General features: G+C 36.8%; 1 protein-coding gene across 3 annotated transcripts in view; it reads left to right on the top strand.

Annotated features, from left to right (window-relative positions):
* Window positions 1-9,375, top strand: part of ube2h (ubiquitin-conjugating enzyme E2H (UBC8 homolog, yeast)) — a 67,866-nt gene extending 58,491 nt beyond the window's left edge. For all 3 annotated transcript variants that reach the window (XM_036577078.1, XM_036577080.1, XM_036577079.1), the window contains 2 exons: window positions 1,207-1,335; window positions 7,332-9,375. In XM_036577078.1, coding sequence (XP_036432971.1) covers window positions 1,207-1,335; window positions 7,332-7,456 — 254 coding nt within the window. In that variant the 3' untranslated portion in view covers window positions 7,457-9,375. The remainder of the gene's footprint in view (window positions 1-1,206; window positions 1,336-7,331) is intronic.
* The last annotated feature ends 10,581 nt before the right edge of the window (window positions 9,376-19,956 follow it).

Raw genomic sequence — 19,956 nt, 5'->3', positions numbered from 1 at the left:
CATCTCTGAGCATCAAACTGTGCTGAAGGCTTGGAAATATTAGTCACTCATGCTGAGCCAAAGGTGGGCGGCAGGCGGGGCTAGTGGACACTCTGGCCCGAATAATAGGGTGATATACTGAAGGCTAAAACAAGGCTAAAGGCTATGATCACCCGAAGAGATCAGTGGTTCCTTCCATATTTATCTCTGACGTTTGCTTCCTCAATAACAACCTGGAGTAACATTAAATCGTATTGTAACTGACACTACCCGGCAGCAGATGAGTGATTTCTGAAAGATTGTTTCACTTGTTAGACATGTTATATTTACTCTCTATCAGCAAGCCACACATTTTACTGGCAGCTGAAATTAGAATCCACACATTTTGGTTCAACTGTTTTATTCAGAGATTGGCTGACCGAAGCCTTGTGCAAGTCACTCGGCCATCATTGGCCACGTGTTAGCAGGGTTAACTGGGTGCTTTTGATGTACAATTAAAATGCATTTCTAAAAACTGTTTATGCACGCATTTACAAAAATAGCGGAAGCAGAAACTTACAGGAGTTATTTAGGTATGCCCACTACCTTTTACATGAAAGGCTAGTTTGTGTGACACTCCAAAGACAGTTCTTTTAATATGGACGGGGCTTTAATAAAATGCTGAAAACATGAGGTATCAGTTGAGCTATGCAAAGTGCAACTAATAAATAACTGTTTAGTATTTGGCAGCCTATTGAATATGGCTATAGAATGACTGCTGAATATTCATTTGAATGCCCCTACACAATCTTATAGAGCAGCAGTAGGGAACCTGATGATCTCTGGTTTAGTATGTTCACTCAAAACTAGTAATAAGTCTGACTGTATAGTAGTCACAAAAGTCTGAATAATTAAATAGGAAATATTAAATAAATTAAATTAAATAGGACAATTAAATAAACAGTTGATTAACATTGTATGTTTTGATGTTGGAAAATACTTATGCATACCAAGTATGTTTATGCCTTCAGAGCGAGTATTTTCCACTGCAGTGGTCATTCTAAACACAACAAAACAGTTGCTAAACATGGGTTTCCATAGGTTGGCTGTTAAGGTGTAATTGCAATGCTGATTCACTGACATGGTTTCGTATTCATATATTAAGTCCATAATAATTGCACTTGGGTGCAATTTTACAGTGACATTTAATTTTACTTTCTATTTATTGTGCATTTCTATCCCTCACAGACCTCACCAATATTTTTGAGTCGTTCCTGCCACAGCTGCTGGCATACCCCAACCCCATTGATCCCCTGAATGGGGATGCTGCAGCCATGTACTTACACCGGCCAGAAGAGTATAAGCAGAAAATCAAAGGTAAGTTATGGTTGTGTTTGTTTCCATGAGAAGGTGGCTTAAAAATTCTGTTCCATCGAATAGGTGTTAAATCTTAGGATACTGTATGTTTATAATGTACTACAAAATATGAGTGAAATGGGCAGAACACCTTTACCATCAAAGGTTTGTGAACACTCGAACATGACATCCGCATGTAGTTGCTGAATATCTCAATCCAAAACCATGGGCATTAAAATGGTGTTGGTCCTTTTTCTATAACAGCGTTCACATGTTTTTGGAACATGGCTGCAGGGATTCACGTATGTTAAGCACCAAGATCTTTAGTTAGGCGTAGCGCTGATGTTGCTGCCTGTAGCTGGTGTTCCACTTCATCTCAAAGGTCTTTGATGAGGTTGAGGTCAGGGCTCTGTGCGGACCAGTCTTGCACACTTGACTTAGCAAACGATTTCTTTATGGATCACACTTTGTGCAAGGGGATGTTTGCATGCTGAAACAGGAAAAAAAAGCCTTCTCCTAACTGTTGCCACAAAGTTGGAAGCAATTCTCTAGATTGTCATTATATGGTGTAGCACTAAGAATTTTCTTTGCTGGCGCTAAAACCCATTTCACACCAGATGTGACATCGCACTCACAGTAATCCTGAATAACTCCACGATGTTTATTTCTCATCATGTGATGTATCATAGCGATATGAGGAGTGGGAAATGCATGTGGGTTCACAACATTAACCGACACAAAGGAAGCAGCAGCAAGGCAAACTGACTTGTTAGAAAGGTTGCATCCTTTGACAGTGCCACATGGAAAGGGTGTATACTCTCTTAATCTAAACAAAAATGCCTCAAGAACTATTAAGCACTACTCACTGAGATTTTAAGCAGCATAAAAGCTTTGTGAACTAGTCCTTAGTTTTTTTTTTGCCTAAAATGCTTAATTTTCAATATGTTAGATAAAATTTAAATATTAATTTGAAATTAAAATATTTTAAGTTGAGAAAGAGAATTCTAGAAACATCAGTTAAAGTCTTGAGACACAACGTCTGGGTCTAAGCAATTTTGCCAAAACAAAGAATTATACAAGTGATTGGACATAATTTTGAGCTGTTTTTACTGCCTCAGTTAAAAGACTGAGATACCCAATGTGTCATGTTGAAACAGCCTGCAAAGACTGACGGATGTAGATCAAAAGGTGGTACTGTAAAAATAATTGCAAAAGTGAGGCTTCTATGCTTGGACCCTGTAGACCAGTTTTACGTTTTTTTTAATGTTTTATATATATATATTTTTTTTTATATCTTGCTCTTTCTAAAATGGTTCCTAACAATATACTGTGGACTTCTGATTGGATTGGAATCGCTATGCATGGGGCCTGACCCTTTCTTGTTGCATAACTATCAGTCTTGACTAGACAAGAGTTGAGCATGTTCTTTACTATAAATCTTTTAAATACTGCCATACGCAATTAAGCCAGCAGTCTACAACAGACAACAAAAGAATTGCAGTTGCACAGGCAGCCATTTGACATATGGACCAGTCACTGTCAGGGGAGGTTTCAGGACAAAAGATGTGGAGATTAGGAGTTTTGCTTAGCAGCTGGTAACCTACAGCACCATGTGGACTCAAACCTAGGCGTTGTTTTCTTTTTGAAGTTTACTGCCGGTTTAATCTTAATTTAGATTCCAGAAAACAAAAATATCAACGATCTTAATGATACAGATGTATGCAAAAGTTTGGGCGCTCCCAGCCAAAAACCTTTCTCTGCAAAAATTTACTTTTTATTTGATTAACCACAGAATTCAAAAATAAAATGGTAATTGTGGCATATGCAAAAATTCAGACACGGTTGTAGGTGTTAAGTCTCAGGACTGGCTAAGAATCTTAAAATAAAGCTAATTGTTTTCTACAAAGTGGGGGAAGGCTATAAAAAGATGAGCGGTTCCAGTTTCCACTACCTGAAATGTCATAAAGAAATGGCAGTTGCTGATCATAAGTCAGTATCTGAAGTATGCAGAACAACATGCTGTGGACAAATGAATTAATAGAACTCTTTGGTTACAGTCACCAAATGATGTAAGAGTGGATTCCACTAAATAGTAGCATATTCTGAAAACAGTTATCACAGTCAAGAAACTGAAGCTGACAATAAGCAGGTAGATGTTAAGAAAACTGCATGCAAAATCACAGAACTAGAAGCTTCTTCAAAGAAGAGTGGGTGAAAATTCTTCACACAAGAATGGAAAGATTCCTTGCTGGCTGCAAAAAGCATGTGCATTTGCCAAACTGGGTGTTACGAAGCTCCAGCTTATTAGGCCATGTTTAAAAATCTCAGATCATTCCTCCACACAAAAAATCTCTCCAGTTAGCTTAGAATTTTGTTCTCCTTGTAAACTGTTTATCGGACATCTCAGGTTTTCAGTGGGTTTTAGTTTTTCTGCATGACCATAGCTCTTTTAACAATATCCCACCTTTGTTTTTGCTTACAAAATAGTCTTTGTCTTTTTTTTAGTCTAGGTTTTGTCTCATCTGACTGTAGAGCCTGGTTATGTAGTTTATTTTATTTAAAAATAAATAAAAGTTAGAAATAATTTAACTGTACATGCAAGGATTTGTGGGCTGAAGCTGTTAATTGATGACCCTCTATTTGTGTTACCAAGCTACTTGTCTACTAGCCAGTGTAAATAATTAGGATTGATTATTATTTGAAACTTCTCCCAATAAATACCATCCAGTACCACAATGGTCAGCAAAAACCTCAACTGGACATGGCGGAGTTGTTTTGGACACAAATCTATGAGTGACAAACTATGCTGTATAACTATACACAGCTGGCATAGCAAGAGATACGTTCCGAATGCCCTAAAGAAAAAAGCCCAACCAAATATTTCAATAACCTATCAAGCTTGAATTCCTAGAGTTTATGAGCCATAAAAGAGAAGGATTTTTCACCAACTGAACTGTAAGTGTTCCTAGAAGTTTACAGAAAGCTTGCCTCAGCTGAGCAAAGTGATCTGACAGGCTGTAACACTTGGAAGATTGTGTGAGGCTTTTAAGGGCTGTCAGTGTCATAAGCAAAAACTTAGTCTCCATGGCTTTTGATAGAAAACCTGTTTACACAAAATAAGACTGGAGTAATATGCTCAGAGGTTTTGTGTATAAGCACACAGGCTGCTGCATTCTGAGTCAGTTGGGGCTGTATAGAGAGAGTCAGTCATACATTACAGTAGTGTACTCTAGAAGCTCTAAAAGCATGGACTAATTTCATGTGGGTCTTATTTTTGAGTCTGAAAGATAAAGTAAACTTTATTTATATAGGTGTTCTGAGCCAAGATTACAAAGTGCTTGATAAAAGAATATTTAAACAAAATTAAAAAAGACCACCTGAAACTAATGGAAACAATAAAAACATCATGAACAAAAAACACAACATAAACACAATTAAGCACACTACTTGTGAGACTCGTGAAAGCTAAAGAATAAAAATAGGTTTTAAGCAGTCTTTTAAAAGTTGTAATGGAGTCTAATATCAAGGGGAAGACCGTTTAGGAGCATAAGAGTAAGAGCAAAGTCCAGATGCTTGTATAGATGGCTAACAATTCACAAATATATTCAGGAGCTTCACCAAGTACAGCCTGGCATGAATTTGAAATCAATTTTAAAAATCAATTCTAATTTTCACTGGCAGCCAGTGGAGAGAGGTAAATAATGGGATAATGTGACCCTCTTCTCTTCTTGGCTGCGGCGAACAAATAAATCATTACAGTCCAAGTGAACTGACACTAATGCATGAATAATCCTCACTGTGTCTTGAAAGTAAAAAATGTCTCATTTTCTCAGTATTTCTTAACTGGAAAAAACTGAATTAGACAAGCTTTTTGATGTGCATTCAAAAATTTAACTGAGAGTCAAAAATAAAGCTATTGATATGAGCAGACAATGAGCTACCTGCGAATCCCACAGGACACTGTAAGGGCCAACAACCTGTTTATTATATTAACATCTGCATCATCATCTTCATAAAAATGGAAAGAAATATTGAAACATCTAATTAAAAAGCCAAGGGAAGCATGTAAAGTGAAAATAAAATAGGGCCACAAATGGATCTCTGAGACACCCCACAAGTAAGATCAGAAAGAGGACTTTTTTTCCAGTAGATGCTTAACACTTTCTGTTTGATAAATAAGATAATAACACATTTAGAGCAGTCCCTGATATGCCAAGTCTGTTCACCAAGATACTGGTATCTGGAATATCAAAAGCAATACCAGACTAGAGCCATCCCCTTTATCAGTGTGCATTAGAATGCCATTTAAACATTTTTAGAAAAGCTCTGTGTTATGTTTCTGCCGAAAACCAAATTGAAACGTTGCAGAAATATTGTTTGCCTCCACTGCATGCACAAGTTCATTTGAGGTGCTTTTTTTTCCCCAGAAAAGGCAAAAATGAATTAATGATTAGGATTAATCCCATGTTTCTCAAGAAGTGACTAGACAGTAGAAGACTTGAGCTAGACACTGCACCTCTAACACAAGCCAACTCTCCTCTACCACATTCTTTATCACACTGCTGCATCACACCACTATATCAATGATCAGATCTGAACGGGAATTGGGTAGGAATGTACAATAAGAACTGGTACTAAATTGGTACCAGCTTCTGACTGGCCAGTATTGAAATATTGATAAGCCCCTAGACAAGCTCTGCTGCTATCGGTATTTATATAACATTAATTCATTCTAACATAGCTGGCATTTTTAAATGGTTGGTGCTAGATTGGATCAGCAGCAGGAGAGGTCTGGTCCATGAGACGAAAGCATTTGCATGCCTCTGGTTGGCTAACCTTAACCATTTCAAACAAGCACTGTCATTTTATGTTTTTCAGTCATGGCTGAAAGGGTAAAACGTTTAAAAGTGTGGGCTGTCTTTACTAAATTTAATGAAAAAACAGCTAAATATAACATGGTAGTTGTGTTAAGGGGGAAAGACCAGCAACCTCATAAAAACACAAATGTAACATTCTATAAATCAGAAGCAGTGCAGCATGCCTATTTTATGGTAGGGGAAGCACTGCAGAATCTAGTTTGTGCATCTGAAATTCACAGCAGACAAGACAGTGATCAAATACAACTTTGATAATATTATAAGGGCCCAAGCCATCAGGGAAGAACTAGCACCAGCTAAGGCTGACTGATGATTGCCATCCTTCAGCCCACTGTTTGTGCTCAAACACGCTGCAAAGACTGCAGCTGACAGCTGGCACACACATACTTAATATGCTTGCATGAAAGGGAACAACTCTCTGGTTGGTAGTCTGTAAAACTAGCATACTAAGTAAAGAATGTATATTGTTTGAATGTCTTAAACTTCAAATGTCCATGTTTAGCTATTCCTAATGTGAATATCCCATGCTTTATTTTGTTAGTTTATCGTCAGAGCACATTCAGGGCTCTCAAGTGTCCGTGTTTTTTCTTTAACATAACAGCTACTCTCTGCGTGCTCTCGAGTGCTGTTTGCTTGCATTGCTTTCTTTCTTTTTTCCATTTGTGCGTTGATTCTAAGCTCTGTCTCATAGCCGACTGTTGCGATATGCTCATTTAGCCAAAACAGATGAGAGCTGACTAAAGCCAACGGTGCAGAACGCATCACACAAACTATGGCGATAGTCAACCATTGATGTTCACCGATCACCTGGCATAAGTCAGTAATTGAGAAGTTATTCAGAGTGATTTGATCTGAAATGCTTCATTGCAGAGAAACATCTCAGATTTCTTTACAGTGGTGGTGATAGGATAGGAACCAGTGGTCACATGTTTACAATGTAGTTCCAGTGATGTTGAAAGTATGTAGTATGCAACTCCCAAATAATAGTAAAAGTATTTCACTGTATGCCTGTTAAATGGTTTGTTTCATCAACTATTAAAAAAAAGTGTTCATCACAGTGGGGTCCAAAAGATGCTCCTAAAGTACCCTTTTTTGCCTAATCCTCTAGTGTTAATGTGCTGTCTCTCTCTCTTCCTACAGAATACATTCAAAAATATGCAACAGAGGAGGCACTGAAGGAGCAAGAGGAAGGTGCGGGTGACTCTTCATCAGAAAGCTCCATGTCTGACTTCTCAGAAGATGAGGCACAGGATATGGAGTTGTAGTGTAAAACGAACACACCTCTTCTTTATTGCAGAGACTATATAATTTCCTAACATGAGAAGCAGACTATAATATTCATATTTAAACAAGGCAATTTTTATTATTATATTATTATTATTATTATTATTATTATTATTTCTGCTAAACCTGGATTTTTATGAATATCTAGCATTGATAATGAATACATCACCCTCTTTAGGTGTTTAGCTGGTTCTTTGATTCTCTCTCTCTCTCTCTCTCTCTCTCTCTCTCTCTCTCTCTCTCTCTCTCTCTCCCTCCCTCTCCCTCCCTCTCCCTCTCGACCCTCTCTCTTTCCCTCCTCCCTCTTTTCTTTTCTCTCCACCCCCTCCCTCTCTCTCACCCCACCACCCCTTCCACAACTAGGCTTGTAGTGCTTTTCCTACATTCCATGTTGGTGTGCGTGTGTGTGACTACAATACAAACATTCACTACTGTGTATTTTATATTTGACCCTGCTTCAAGCCCCTCAGCATTTTTTTCTGTGCTTCGCAGTCAGTCACTTTGTAGAATCTTAATGATCAGTTTGTTCTGTTTGGTCAGGAATTTTCTACATATCCAGAATGTTGGCAAAATGTTCTGAAGTACCAACTAAAACATAATGCATAACAATATAACAGTACTAGAGCCCTATGCAGACAAACAATTTTTGGAAGCACAAAACTGGTAAAAGGTGGTCATCATAGTGTGTTTGTATTCTGCTGGTTGTGCAGTCTTGCAAATTGTATTACGTGAGATTTCATGTTCTGTAAATTACCCTACTGAAAAAATCACATAGAATTTAAGTTTTTCAGAGACTACTTTTAATTTGAAAAATTCAGATTATTATTGAAATTCCTCTTGTTCTCGGAAAAATGTACAAGCCTGCCGAGCTCTGTAATGACAGAATATATGTGTATTGGGACTCCTGAGACTGCTCCTGGGTTATCCTCTACTGGTAGTTTCAATCACAACCAAGTCCTTCAGCCTAGATTTATAGAAGCAGTGTATCTTTCATTGCTACAGGTTAGTTGGACCTGTTAAACCACTTTTTTGCCTGCCACACCTTTTTGCCACGTATTAATTAATAGGTTTATTTGACACATAGGATTAATAGAACTTAAAATGTATGTTTTTTTTCCATCACTCCTGCTTTTTCTGTCATAAAAAAAGAACTAGAAGAGAAAGCTACACCATGAGGACCTGTTCACTGTTACTGATATTCATAGTAATTCTATTTACTAACTCAGTTTCTTTTTTCTCTTTGGCTTTGTTTGGAAAAAAGGAAAAAAAGTAATGTTTATTTCCAGTCTCTCTTTCACACTTTTACATGCCTTCTAGTTGGTGAAGTTACAGACATGGCACAAGACTTAAATTTGCTCATGCTTGTGTCAGTAGTCACATGCACAATGAAATATTCATTGTTTTTATTTTTTTTTTCGGGAGGGGGTGGGAGGACAAAAAAGGACTTGTGTTTAAAGGGGCTGATTTAGTCACTTTGTGACACTAATGTCAAAATTATTTTGCCATACACAAGCTGATGTTAAGGCATACATGTCTAGTAATAAAAGGCAGAATTATCCTGTTCATCTTTTAATCTACTTAAGTTTATAACCCAAATAATCATTTTGATTTTCAAAATTGCACTCTTGTGGAAAGGATTTTGTCTGTGTTTGTCTCAAGCATTTCTTGTTTTGTAGAGAACTCTACCACTACAAGGACTGGTTTCTGAGACATGGAGAAATGCTTACAATGTTAGACTGTTCAGTGGTTTTAAAGATACACATCAAAAATCAAGAAATCTCTACTGTCTTTTCCCCCATATTTGTAAAATGGATGCACTTTTCATTTTCTTCCAGGTTTAAGTTGAGTCTAATTTGACTATATTCTTTCCAGAAATAAACTTGTGCATTGTTACTACACAGATTCCTCACATGACTGGGGTACATGTGCTATCATTGCAGGTTGTGGGGTGAGTTAAACAGTGTGGTTTGTATGTAGGATGTTGTTATTCATGCACTGTTTCTCACATGCTCCTCTGTTTAAGGTTTGCTGTTCAGTAAGAATTTTACATACATGTGTATTGAGCAGTCAGACAGAAGCTGTCTTCTCTGATCATTTAAGCCCCGAAGAGTGGTCATAAAGTGATTGAAGTGATCAGGACAAACAGGAACCTGTCTTTAAGAACAAAGCACAAAACATGGAAAAGGGTTATGATAACCACCCTGGCCCATTTTTGTTTTATCTTATATATAGAATCAATCAGTCTCTCTCTTTCTTTCACTGTCACACATAAACATACTAGCACATATATTTTTGTTTATTGTTACATGATGCACAAGCGTTGTGTTGACTCATTTAGAACTGTTGGGGAGAACCAAAAATAGCATTTGTAGGATTCATTCACTTTCGTGTGCATAATTACAAAAGGTGTTTAACTTCTTGTAGATCTAGTTTACTTGGTAGGATGGTGATACACATATATATATATATATATATATATATATATATATATATATATATATATATATATATATATATATATATAGTGTGTGTGTGTGTATGTATAGTGTGTGTGTGTGTATATACATATACACGCACAACATACATACACATCGATTGTGTACATGCACACGCTCTTTGGACATGTAAATTGCTTTGCCGAGTACAAATTTTGTTGCTTGTTAATTTTGTAATGATACATCTTTGTAAACATAAAGAAGTTTGCAAATGGGGTGAGTTTAAGTAGTTGGTTTGTTTCAGTATTCTGATATAGTTTGTGCACTAGAATGTACTGTTTGTCAAAAATGTCAGCTGATTAAACAACAAAATGATATCTGGTTATAGGAAGTGATATAAGGGGAGGACCTTTACACATTATGCTTGTTTTTCTTTAACAAGTTATAGTGATTTATTTTCATTTTCCCATAACTGACACAAAAAATCCAATTGGTTTGTTAAAAGGAAACTTTTGTAGATTTTTTGCCAAAGTTTGTAGTAAATACTATGTCTTTTTGTTTTCCATTTTTGAAAGAAAAATAGTCTCCCATTTATGCAGTATTGTATTTCATGAAGATGAGCTACTTAACAGAGATTATATTATGTAGCCCTGTTTTGCGAATAGTGATTCTGTTTGACACTCCCTCAAACATATATTTGCTCACAGCAGTGCTTTTGTTGTCATGGTTAACAATTTCCCCCACACATAACACTGCCTGTTTGTATGCTGTTAGCTACAATGCAAACTTCTCTATTCTATCCAGACTACATTTTTATTCCCCAGAAAAAAAAAAAAGATGGGAGTGCATGTTATTTATTTATTTTAGTTTAGTTTTTGTTTTGATGTGTGAATAAAATGACAAAAGAATACAACATTCTCAAACATGTTTGTGTGCTTCTGATGCTAAAGTATAATTCTGAAATCCTCTTCTTCTACTACTCCTTCATTTTTTGACCAATAGATAAAATACAGAGTTTACAGTGGAAGGGTACAGAAATTAGCAACTCAGCACCCTTTGACACCCACAAGTGTGTATACACACACACACACACACACCACACACACACACACACACACACACTTGTTTTCTGACAGAAAAGGAAGAGCACGGTCTTCTGACTGCTGCCAAGTACACAAAGGGGCTTAGTAACATCTCCTCCCCTCTCAACTGTGTCAGCTAGAAGACTGAAAACGCAAAACTGAATTGGAATTTATCTTGACAGGAACAATTTGATTTCTTTTATCTTCAAAATTAAAAGAACTTGTAAAAAAACATTTGCTCTTGTGTTTTAGAATGAGCAGTTTTATTCTGACTTGGGTTGTTTCTCAAAGGCTTTACTGATACTTAGGTACACTCTTGTGTGTGATTACTAATTGATTGATTTGCCATAATCCATAGGGGACACGTTAGGATTTTACAGGTGAATATCACTATCTGAAAGTGGCCAAGATTTTGTTGTGTCAAGTAATACAATGAAGAAAGTACTTTAATACAAAGTGCAAGTGGGATCTTACGGCACTTGGCATGCATTCAGTGTAGAATCCACCTTCCTCCCCATGTGTGTTCTTTAAAAGCATTGCATATGGAGGACATAGAGCATGATCTTCAAATGCTTTATATTTGTTGCTATGTGTTTATTTTTATTTTAATGAATGCAATCAAGGTATTGTGGGAATTCACTTTTCCTTTGAATTTTTCATGGTTTTCATTTTTCTTTGCATTGTCACGTGGGCATGCCTGTCACAGAGGACAAGTGCTCCCTGTCTATAGGATTATAATCTCTTAATTTGTTGTGTACAATAAACTGTAACAATAACCTTTTTTTAATAAAATAAATGTGTATAAACATTACAGTGGCTTCATTTTCTTGAATAGTGACACACCAAGAGATTAAAATGTCTACATATATATTTGCAGTGCTATCACAGAATCATGTAATTTTTATGTTCAAACTGAGATGAACAGGTCCCATTTACATAAATGTTTCTCTCTCTGCCACCGCTAGATGGCAGATACTAGTTGTGTACAATAAACTGTAGCAATAACCTTTAGATAAATGTGTATGCACATCATTATAGTTGCTTAACTTTCTTGAATAGTAACACACCATCAAAAGATTTAAATGTCTAGATATATGTGCAGTGCTTTCACAGAATCTTTTGTCATTTTTACGTTCGAACTGTGATAAGCAGGTCCCATTTAAATAAATATTTCTCTGCCACCGCTAGATGGCAGACATGTAATGGACTCAACACTGAGTGTTGAGGTTATGGACTGATACTTATATTGAACTCTGAATCAATATTTACTGCTCTACACAGGATGTACAAACGATGTGCTCTTTTGCAGTGCCCTAGTTCTATATCTGCAATGGTGGCAAATGCATGGTCATTCTTAAAATTGCCTGGATTATACAAAACGGACTGTGGTTGTGAGGAGAGTAAACACTGCATGAGCCCCAGTAACATTTTGGATGACAAACTGACATGTATATTAAGAAATATTAGCTATTAACTAATAGCACAGAATAGCAAATCGCTTCAGATAATACAAGTAATGATTAGCGCCTACCATTGACATCTAGCCAACCTTAAACCTTTTTATTTTGAAGAAACAGTTTACACTAGCTACTATGAATGGGAAAGCTAACCTTAAACCCTAACTTCAACATAACTTTCTTATTTTTAAGGAGCTACTTCCATCTGCCCAAGCAGGGGTTGTAGCAGGATGGTACTGGCCTTTTTCCACAGAACCAGAGTTCTGGTTTGACAGGGTTGGTTTGTTTGTTTGTTTTAAGAATAAACTGGTGAAAAGTAGCAGCATAAATGTCTGCATTGTAGCCTCTGAGACCAACTAAAAACTGATGCACTTTCCAGCCGCCTTAAAAACTCCAGTCAAGGAAAGAATACATATTTCTGTGTGTGCCTGAGGCTGGATGTTTACACCACTGCAAACTCTTTCCAAAAGCCTGACCTCCAGCAATGTGAGCAGCAATATGAGCCTCTCAATGAAATATTTAGAGCTCATTTAACTGCAATGCGATGGTCAAGAAGGCAGCAAACCTCCATGATGTAATGCAATGCTCCAAATGGCTTAGATCAGCCCTTCACTGTCATATGATTGTTCACTGTGATGAACTGAAGGCTGTGTAAGAGCCTAGTAAAAACTGCAGACAGCATTTTATGGTATAACATACCCACTTCTACTGTAGAATTCTTATGAAACTTTAGCAGTCCCTAAGCCTTACAAGTTATGGTTCTGCATTTCCTTCATGATGATGTTTATTATACAACCCCAATTGCAAAAAAAAGTCTGGATGCTGTGTAAAATATAAATAAATGTAAATAAAAAGAGAACGCAATGATTTGCAAATCTCGTAGGCCCATATTTTATTCACAATAGAACATAGAACACATCAGATGTTGAAAGTGAGACATTTTACCATTTCCTGAAAAACATTAACTCATTTAGAACTTGATTGCAGCAACGCATCTCATAAAAGTTGGGACAGGGCCATGTCTACCATTGTGTAGCATCCCCTCTTCTTTTAACAACAGTCTGTAAATGTCTGGGAAGTAAGGAGACCAATTGCTGGAGTTTTGGAGAGGAATGTTGTCCCATTCTTGTCTGATGTAGGATTCTAGCTTTGCCAGATTTCTTGTTTCATGATGCACCAAATGTTTTCTATTGGTGAAAGGTCTGGACTGCAGGCAGGCCAGTTCAGCACCCAGACTCTTCTTCTGCGAAGCCATGATGTTGTGATGGATGCAGTATTGCAGTATGTGGTTTAGCATTGTCTTACAAGGCCCTGAAAGAAACGTAGTCTGGATGGGAGCATATGTTGTTCTTAAACCTCCATATACTGTTCAGCATTGATAGTGCCTTTCCAGATGTGTAAGCTGCCCATGCCATAGGCACTAATCCAACCCCATATCATCAAAGATGCAGGCTTTTGAACTGTGCGCTGATAACAAGCTGGATGGTGCCGTGTCCACAGGACACGCCGTCCGTGGATTCCAAAAAGAATTTCAAATTTTGATTCATCTGACCACAGAACAGTTTTCCATTTTGCCTCAGTCCATTTTAAATGAACTTTGGCCAGGAGAAGATGGCAGCGTTTCCGGGTCCTGTTACCTGTTAACATAGGGTTTCTTCTTTGCATAATACAGCTTTGACTTGCATTTGTGGATTACATGGTGAACTGTGTTCATAGACAATGATTTCTGGTAATGTTCCTGAGCCCATGCAGTGATTTCCAGTAGAGAATCATGCCTGTTTTCAATGCAGTGCTGCCTGAGGGCCCGAAGATCATGAGCATCCAATATTGACCGTCGGCCTTGTACCTTGCGTACAAGGATTTCTCCAGATTCTTTGAATCTTGTAATGTAGATGGCGGGATATTCAAAGTCTTCACAATTTTACGTTTAGGAACATTCTTCAGCAATTTTTAGATATGTTTTTTTGCAGATTGGTGAATCTCTGCCCATCTTTGCTTCTGAGAGACTCTGCCTCTCTAAAATGCTCTCTAAAATTTTTTATACCCAGTCATGTAAGTTAGTTGCAAATTGCTCCTCCAGCGGTTTTTATTACACTGTAAAAAAAAAATGTAAAAGAATTCTGTACAGTGGATTACTGTAAAATTACAGCTTTTCCCTGTAAACATTCTGTGTAATTTTACAGCCAAAGTTTAGTTGAATTACACATTTTCATCGTTAAAAAACATCTCTAGAATGTATTAAAATCACAGAAATACTGCATAAATACACATGAAGTCTGCAATTTGAGGGTTGCTATCTTTTAAATAACAGTGTAATTAAGTTATCTCATAGAATTATTTAATAAATCTACAACATTCTCCTGTCAAAGTACATATTTTTTAAGTAAAATAAAGAAACATTATTTAAATTAACGGCCACTTTACTGTCTTTTCAATCCTATTAAATATTTATCAACAGACATAATCTGTCAATAAATGTTTGTATCCTACAAATTTACAGTGGATAACAGCTAAATGTTGGTTGATCTGCCTACCAACTATTACAATGTACTGTTTATCCACAAGATACCGCTGTGACATCACTGGATTCTACTGGTTAAATACAGAAATACAATGCAAAATTACATGTTATTACCCCAATATTACAGTCGATGATTAACATTTTTATTTTATCATTCAGTATATTCACAGAAATTTGGCATTATCAAAAAATTATATACCATAATTTTGTGGTCATTTTGTTATATTCCAGTTTTTACACAGGAGTCAATATACTCAATTACATGAACATTCTGCACAATTACCTTTTACTTCAGCAGATTAAAGAATGGTGTGGTTTAATTTTACATAAATACACAACAACCAATACACTATTGTAACTAATACACAATGTAAAACCTTTGGCCAGAACAATATAACCTCAACAATAATAAATACTTTCAATCTTTTTATTTTGACAGTTGAACTTTAACAATCATGACATCACCCAGCAACCTAGCATTCCAAATAAACACCAAATGGGGCAAAAAGATACTGTGAATCTTTCTACAGTTTCTACAATTTCTACAGTAATGTCTGTCTAAAACATAAACAATAATGTGAATTAGAGCACTAATTACCTCCTGTATCATTCTTGATTTATCTGTAGTTTGGACTGTAACAGCATGCACTTATTAAAAGATTCAGATTGGAACTGCATGAGAAAAACGTTTCTTGATTTCATTTACACATGCTAAAAACAAAACCAGCAACCTAAAGGACAAAGCAACCACACTACACCCAGGACTTAGCTACACTGAATATGCCTCTAGAATGAGGACTTCTAGCTAATACAAAGCACAAAGGTCCATAACAGAACCTAGTACTGCAACAGTTATTACAGTCCTTAAAAGGGGCCTACACACAGTTGTTAATGGCATTTTCAACAATGACAGTAAGATGGAAAGTGTGCTGACAATATAAACCCAGAAAAAATTGGGACATTTTATAAAACGCAATACACAACAAGAATCTGTGATTTGTTAATTTTCTTAAACTTTTATATAACTGACAAAAGTACAAAGAAATTATTTTTAATGTTTTGGCTGACCAACTTAATTGTATTTGTGAACATAAATAAATTTAGAATTTGATGCCTGAAACACACTCAAAAAAATCTGAGAAACCACTGCTGAATGTGTGTGATCTTCAAGCCCTCAGACAGCACTGCATGAGAAGGGAGGGAGTACTTTAGGAGTACTTTGGAAAACCGTTGTAACAGTCCGCCACTACATCAAGAAATGAAACTTCAAAACGCTATTATGAAGCAGAACCCTCTACATCAGGTCTATGCAGAAACACCGGTGAGTTCTCTGGGCCCGAGCTCATCTCAGAGTGGAAATGTGTGCTTTGGTCAGATAAGTCCACGTTTCGGCTTGTTTTGGGGACAAATGGATGTTGAATTCTCCGTGCCAAAGATGAGAGGGACCAACCAGACTTCTGTCAGTGAAAGGTGCAAATGGAAACATCTGTCATGGTATGGGGGCATCAATGCCCATGGTATCGGTGACTTGAATATGTGTGAAAGGTACCACTGACACATTTATTAGGACTTTAAAGAGACATATGCATCAAGACAATGTCTATTCCCTGGAAGTCCATGGTTATTTCACCAAGACAATGCCAAGCCTCATTCTGCATGTGCTCCAACAGCATGGCTTTATAGACACAGAGTGTGTGAGCCTTACAGGCCTGGCTGCAGTCCAGATCTGTCTCCTATTGAACATGTATGGCACATCATGAAGAGCAGAATCAGACAACAACAGCCACAGACTGTTGAGCCAGAACTCAATGAGTTCTAAGCATGAATGGGCAAAAATTCCACTTAGTATCTTCATGTTGCAAACAAAAAGTGTTATTAAGAGGAAAGACAATTTTTTTAGTGTGTTGCAGGCATCAAATTCTAAAATTATTTTAAATAAGTTGGTCAGTGAAAACACTGGAAATCTTTTCTTTATAATTTTGTCAGTTAATTTAGATTCAAGAGAATTAACAAATCACAAATTCTTGTTTTATCGCATTTTACAAAATGACCCAACTTTTCTGGAAATAGGGTTTGTATTTTAAGGATTGGGACTTAATGCTCACATCAAATATCTCATAGAATGACATGTCACTGTTCATTCTCACTGTGCACTTTTGTTTTCTTCAGTCTCAGTCCACTCACCCTTAACCGTCTCTACATAACAGTTTAAAGATCAACTTCGAGAAAAATGACAGTCATCTTAGGAGGCATCGATAAGAAAGATAACTCCAGGCTTTGGACACTGTGGACGGTTTCTCTCAATGATCTTGTCAGCTACCATTAAAGCAGTGACTTCTGCCTCACCTGTGAAAAAAGAAAATTAAACATTTATCTGTTTTAGCCTGTAACCTGACACATCCTATGCACTTTTAAATCATTTAGCATGCATACCACTGTATGGTAAAATGCAAAAAAACTGAAATCATGATATTGTTACTGTTATCATCTGTAATTGTAGTATTAATATCTGAATTAGCTGATCAAATGGAAGTTACTGACTTTTGATGACTGATTTGCCACTTTTCTCTGCTCTGTCATTGTAACTCTAACCTTTAAGATTTTGTTGTCTGATAATTTCTAAAAAGAAAATAAATATCTTGAATCATAGTATGTGCAAGCTGTAGCGAGAGCTGAACGTTTTGGGGGAAATATCTAATTGGCCAAGACGACCAGAATATCCACTTTTTCTGGCTTGAGGCACTGGAACACTGAGTGAGCCAGACTACTATTTAGTGGTTATCACATATACAGCACATGCGTTGATCAAACTCATCTACAGGCAGTTTACAAGCTCTGTATGATTTGTTGAAATTATGTTAATATATATTTTCTATAATAAATATTGCAGTTCTTGTGATGTAAATATAAAAGCGATTAATCTGTCAGGCCAAGCTGTAGCACAAACAGTAACATTCCAGCCTTCATAGGGCATCATTACTGAACTTCCTAATGTTATATGAACATAACCAAAAAACATACCTCGGTCACATCCCTTTGTTTGTAGGAATCTTTTGAAGATGTGGGAACACAGCAAAATGTGTCCCTGATGCAGCACTGAACAGAGGTTTTCTGACAGGGGCAGAAGTGACCAAAAAAATAAATAAATAAATAAATAAAATTGTAATTACTGTTTAAGTAGAGTTCCCAAATATTTTCAGTGGGTTTTCATTACCACCCTAGTCACGTTGATAACAATAATCACATGCAGCTCTTTGTACTTCTATCAAGAGCTAATGTATTTCACCTTTACTGTTACTGCCAGATTAGCACATTAAATAAGATCAGTAATACAATAGTGACCACTACAAAGTAATGTTTGATATTGTTTGCCTAAAATGAACTTAACAGATGCACCATCACGTTAAATTTTTAAGACTAATGTACCTAAACTCGTTAGGTTTAACTAGGGTAGCCAGGTCCAGCAAATTCAACTGCAAAAGAAATTGTAAACTGCATATAAACAATACTGTGCAAAATTCCCAATTACATGTATTATATGTAAATCTATTGCTCTGGGCAGTAACTGTTATTATTTTAAAAAAAAACATTAAATACAAACACACAAATAAAGAATACATTATTTTTAACCTTAATACCATCCAGTGCATAGGCTGAATCTCACATGGCTCCCTACTCCCTACATAATGCACAACACAGACCTTAACTTATAGCTCCTGCACTCAAACACTACATACTGTAATAAAGAGATACTGGTGATTCAACCACCTGCACACAGTTCACTACAGGACATTCACTACATTCACTACATCAAAACTCCATAATTCACATAGTGCACTATATAGACAGGAGGTAGCCATCTGAGATTCAGCACTAGCTTATCTAATCAATCCTTCATTAATATTAATATTCATTAGCATATTAATAACCAGCAAACACGCTCTTATGGCCAAGATGAATTGTTTAAACAATTTTCTAGGCTGCCTGTGACTTTTGCACAGTTCTTTATGTAAGGTACTTTACTGCAGAGATTATTTCACTAAACACTGAACATTATAACGTCCAAATACTGATGATAGGCTGAAGTGTACGCCTATTCAAACACTGCGGCGATTCCTCGGCTGCGGTTCCTTCTGAAAGGAGCCCAAAACACCGCGACTTTCAAAATTTCACTCGCGGCTTCATTTTCAAACGAGCCCAATTTGGCTCGAAACCCGCGGACCTCTCTCTGTCTGCGCTCTCTATCCTCGGGTTTACAGCTATTCAAACACTCCTACGACGATTCGTTTATCCGCTCATAAGGCCGTTCATTTTCTCCTGTCTGTAATCAGTCGTTTTGGTCGCTACTGCCGTTTTCAAACGAGCCCAATTCGGCGGCGAAACAGCGACCCTGGCGACTCTGGGGTAACTCTTCAGCTGTGTTTTGGTAACGTTAATCCGGACACAGCCAACTCAGCTAACCCTCCTGTTAGCTTGGACTAAATTACTTAAAATATCTTACTGTTAGCTCACTGCTGCTAAGACTGCTATTCGTAATAAAGAAACTAAATGCAGACTAAGCAGTTTTGACTCGCAGCAAAGCAGCAGGTATGTGAAAAAATAAAACCAAGACATCACCTCGGAGCTGAACATGAAGACATGGTGTGAACAGGGACTTCGGGGCAGCCGGGCTGGTTTCTTCCTCTGTGATTCAGTGTGAACGCGCTCCCGGTGCAGCTCGCGCTCAGATTCATACAGGGATTCTCGACATTCATTTGCTGAACAGATTATAACCACGATTTTGTCCAATGAACACACAACTGTCTGCTGAACTTATTTTTTGTGGTTTCTAAACTTAAATTCTACCAAATATAAGACAACAATATACATTTGAACTGATATTACAATTTACTGCCTGTTTTAAAGAGAAGTGTTATGAATTTCTGAATGGTTTGACAGTTATTTGAATTATTTATGAATTATTATTACCTCATCATTTTAGTCAAA

This window comes from Colossoma macropomum, unplaced genomic scaffold, assembly GCF_904425465.1.
Source record: "Colossoma macropomum unplaced genomic scaffold, Colossoma_macropomum, whole genome shotgun sequence".
Taxonomy (NCBI): domain Eukaryota; kingdom Metazoa; phylum Chordata; class Actinopteri; order Characiformes; family Serrasalmidae; genus Colossoma; species Colossoma macropomum.
The sequence above is the reverse complement of the archived record's forward strand: the minus strand, read 5'-3'. Positions and strand labels throughout refer to the sequence as shown.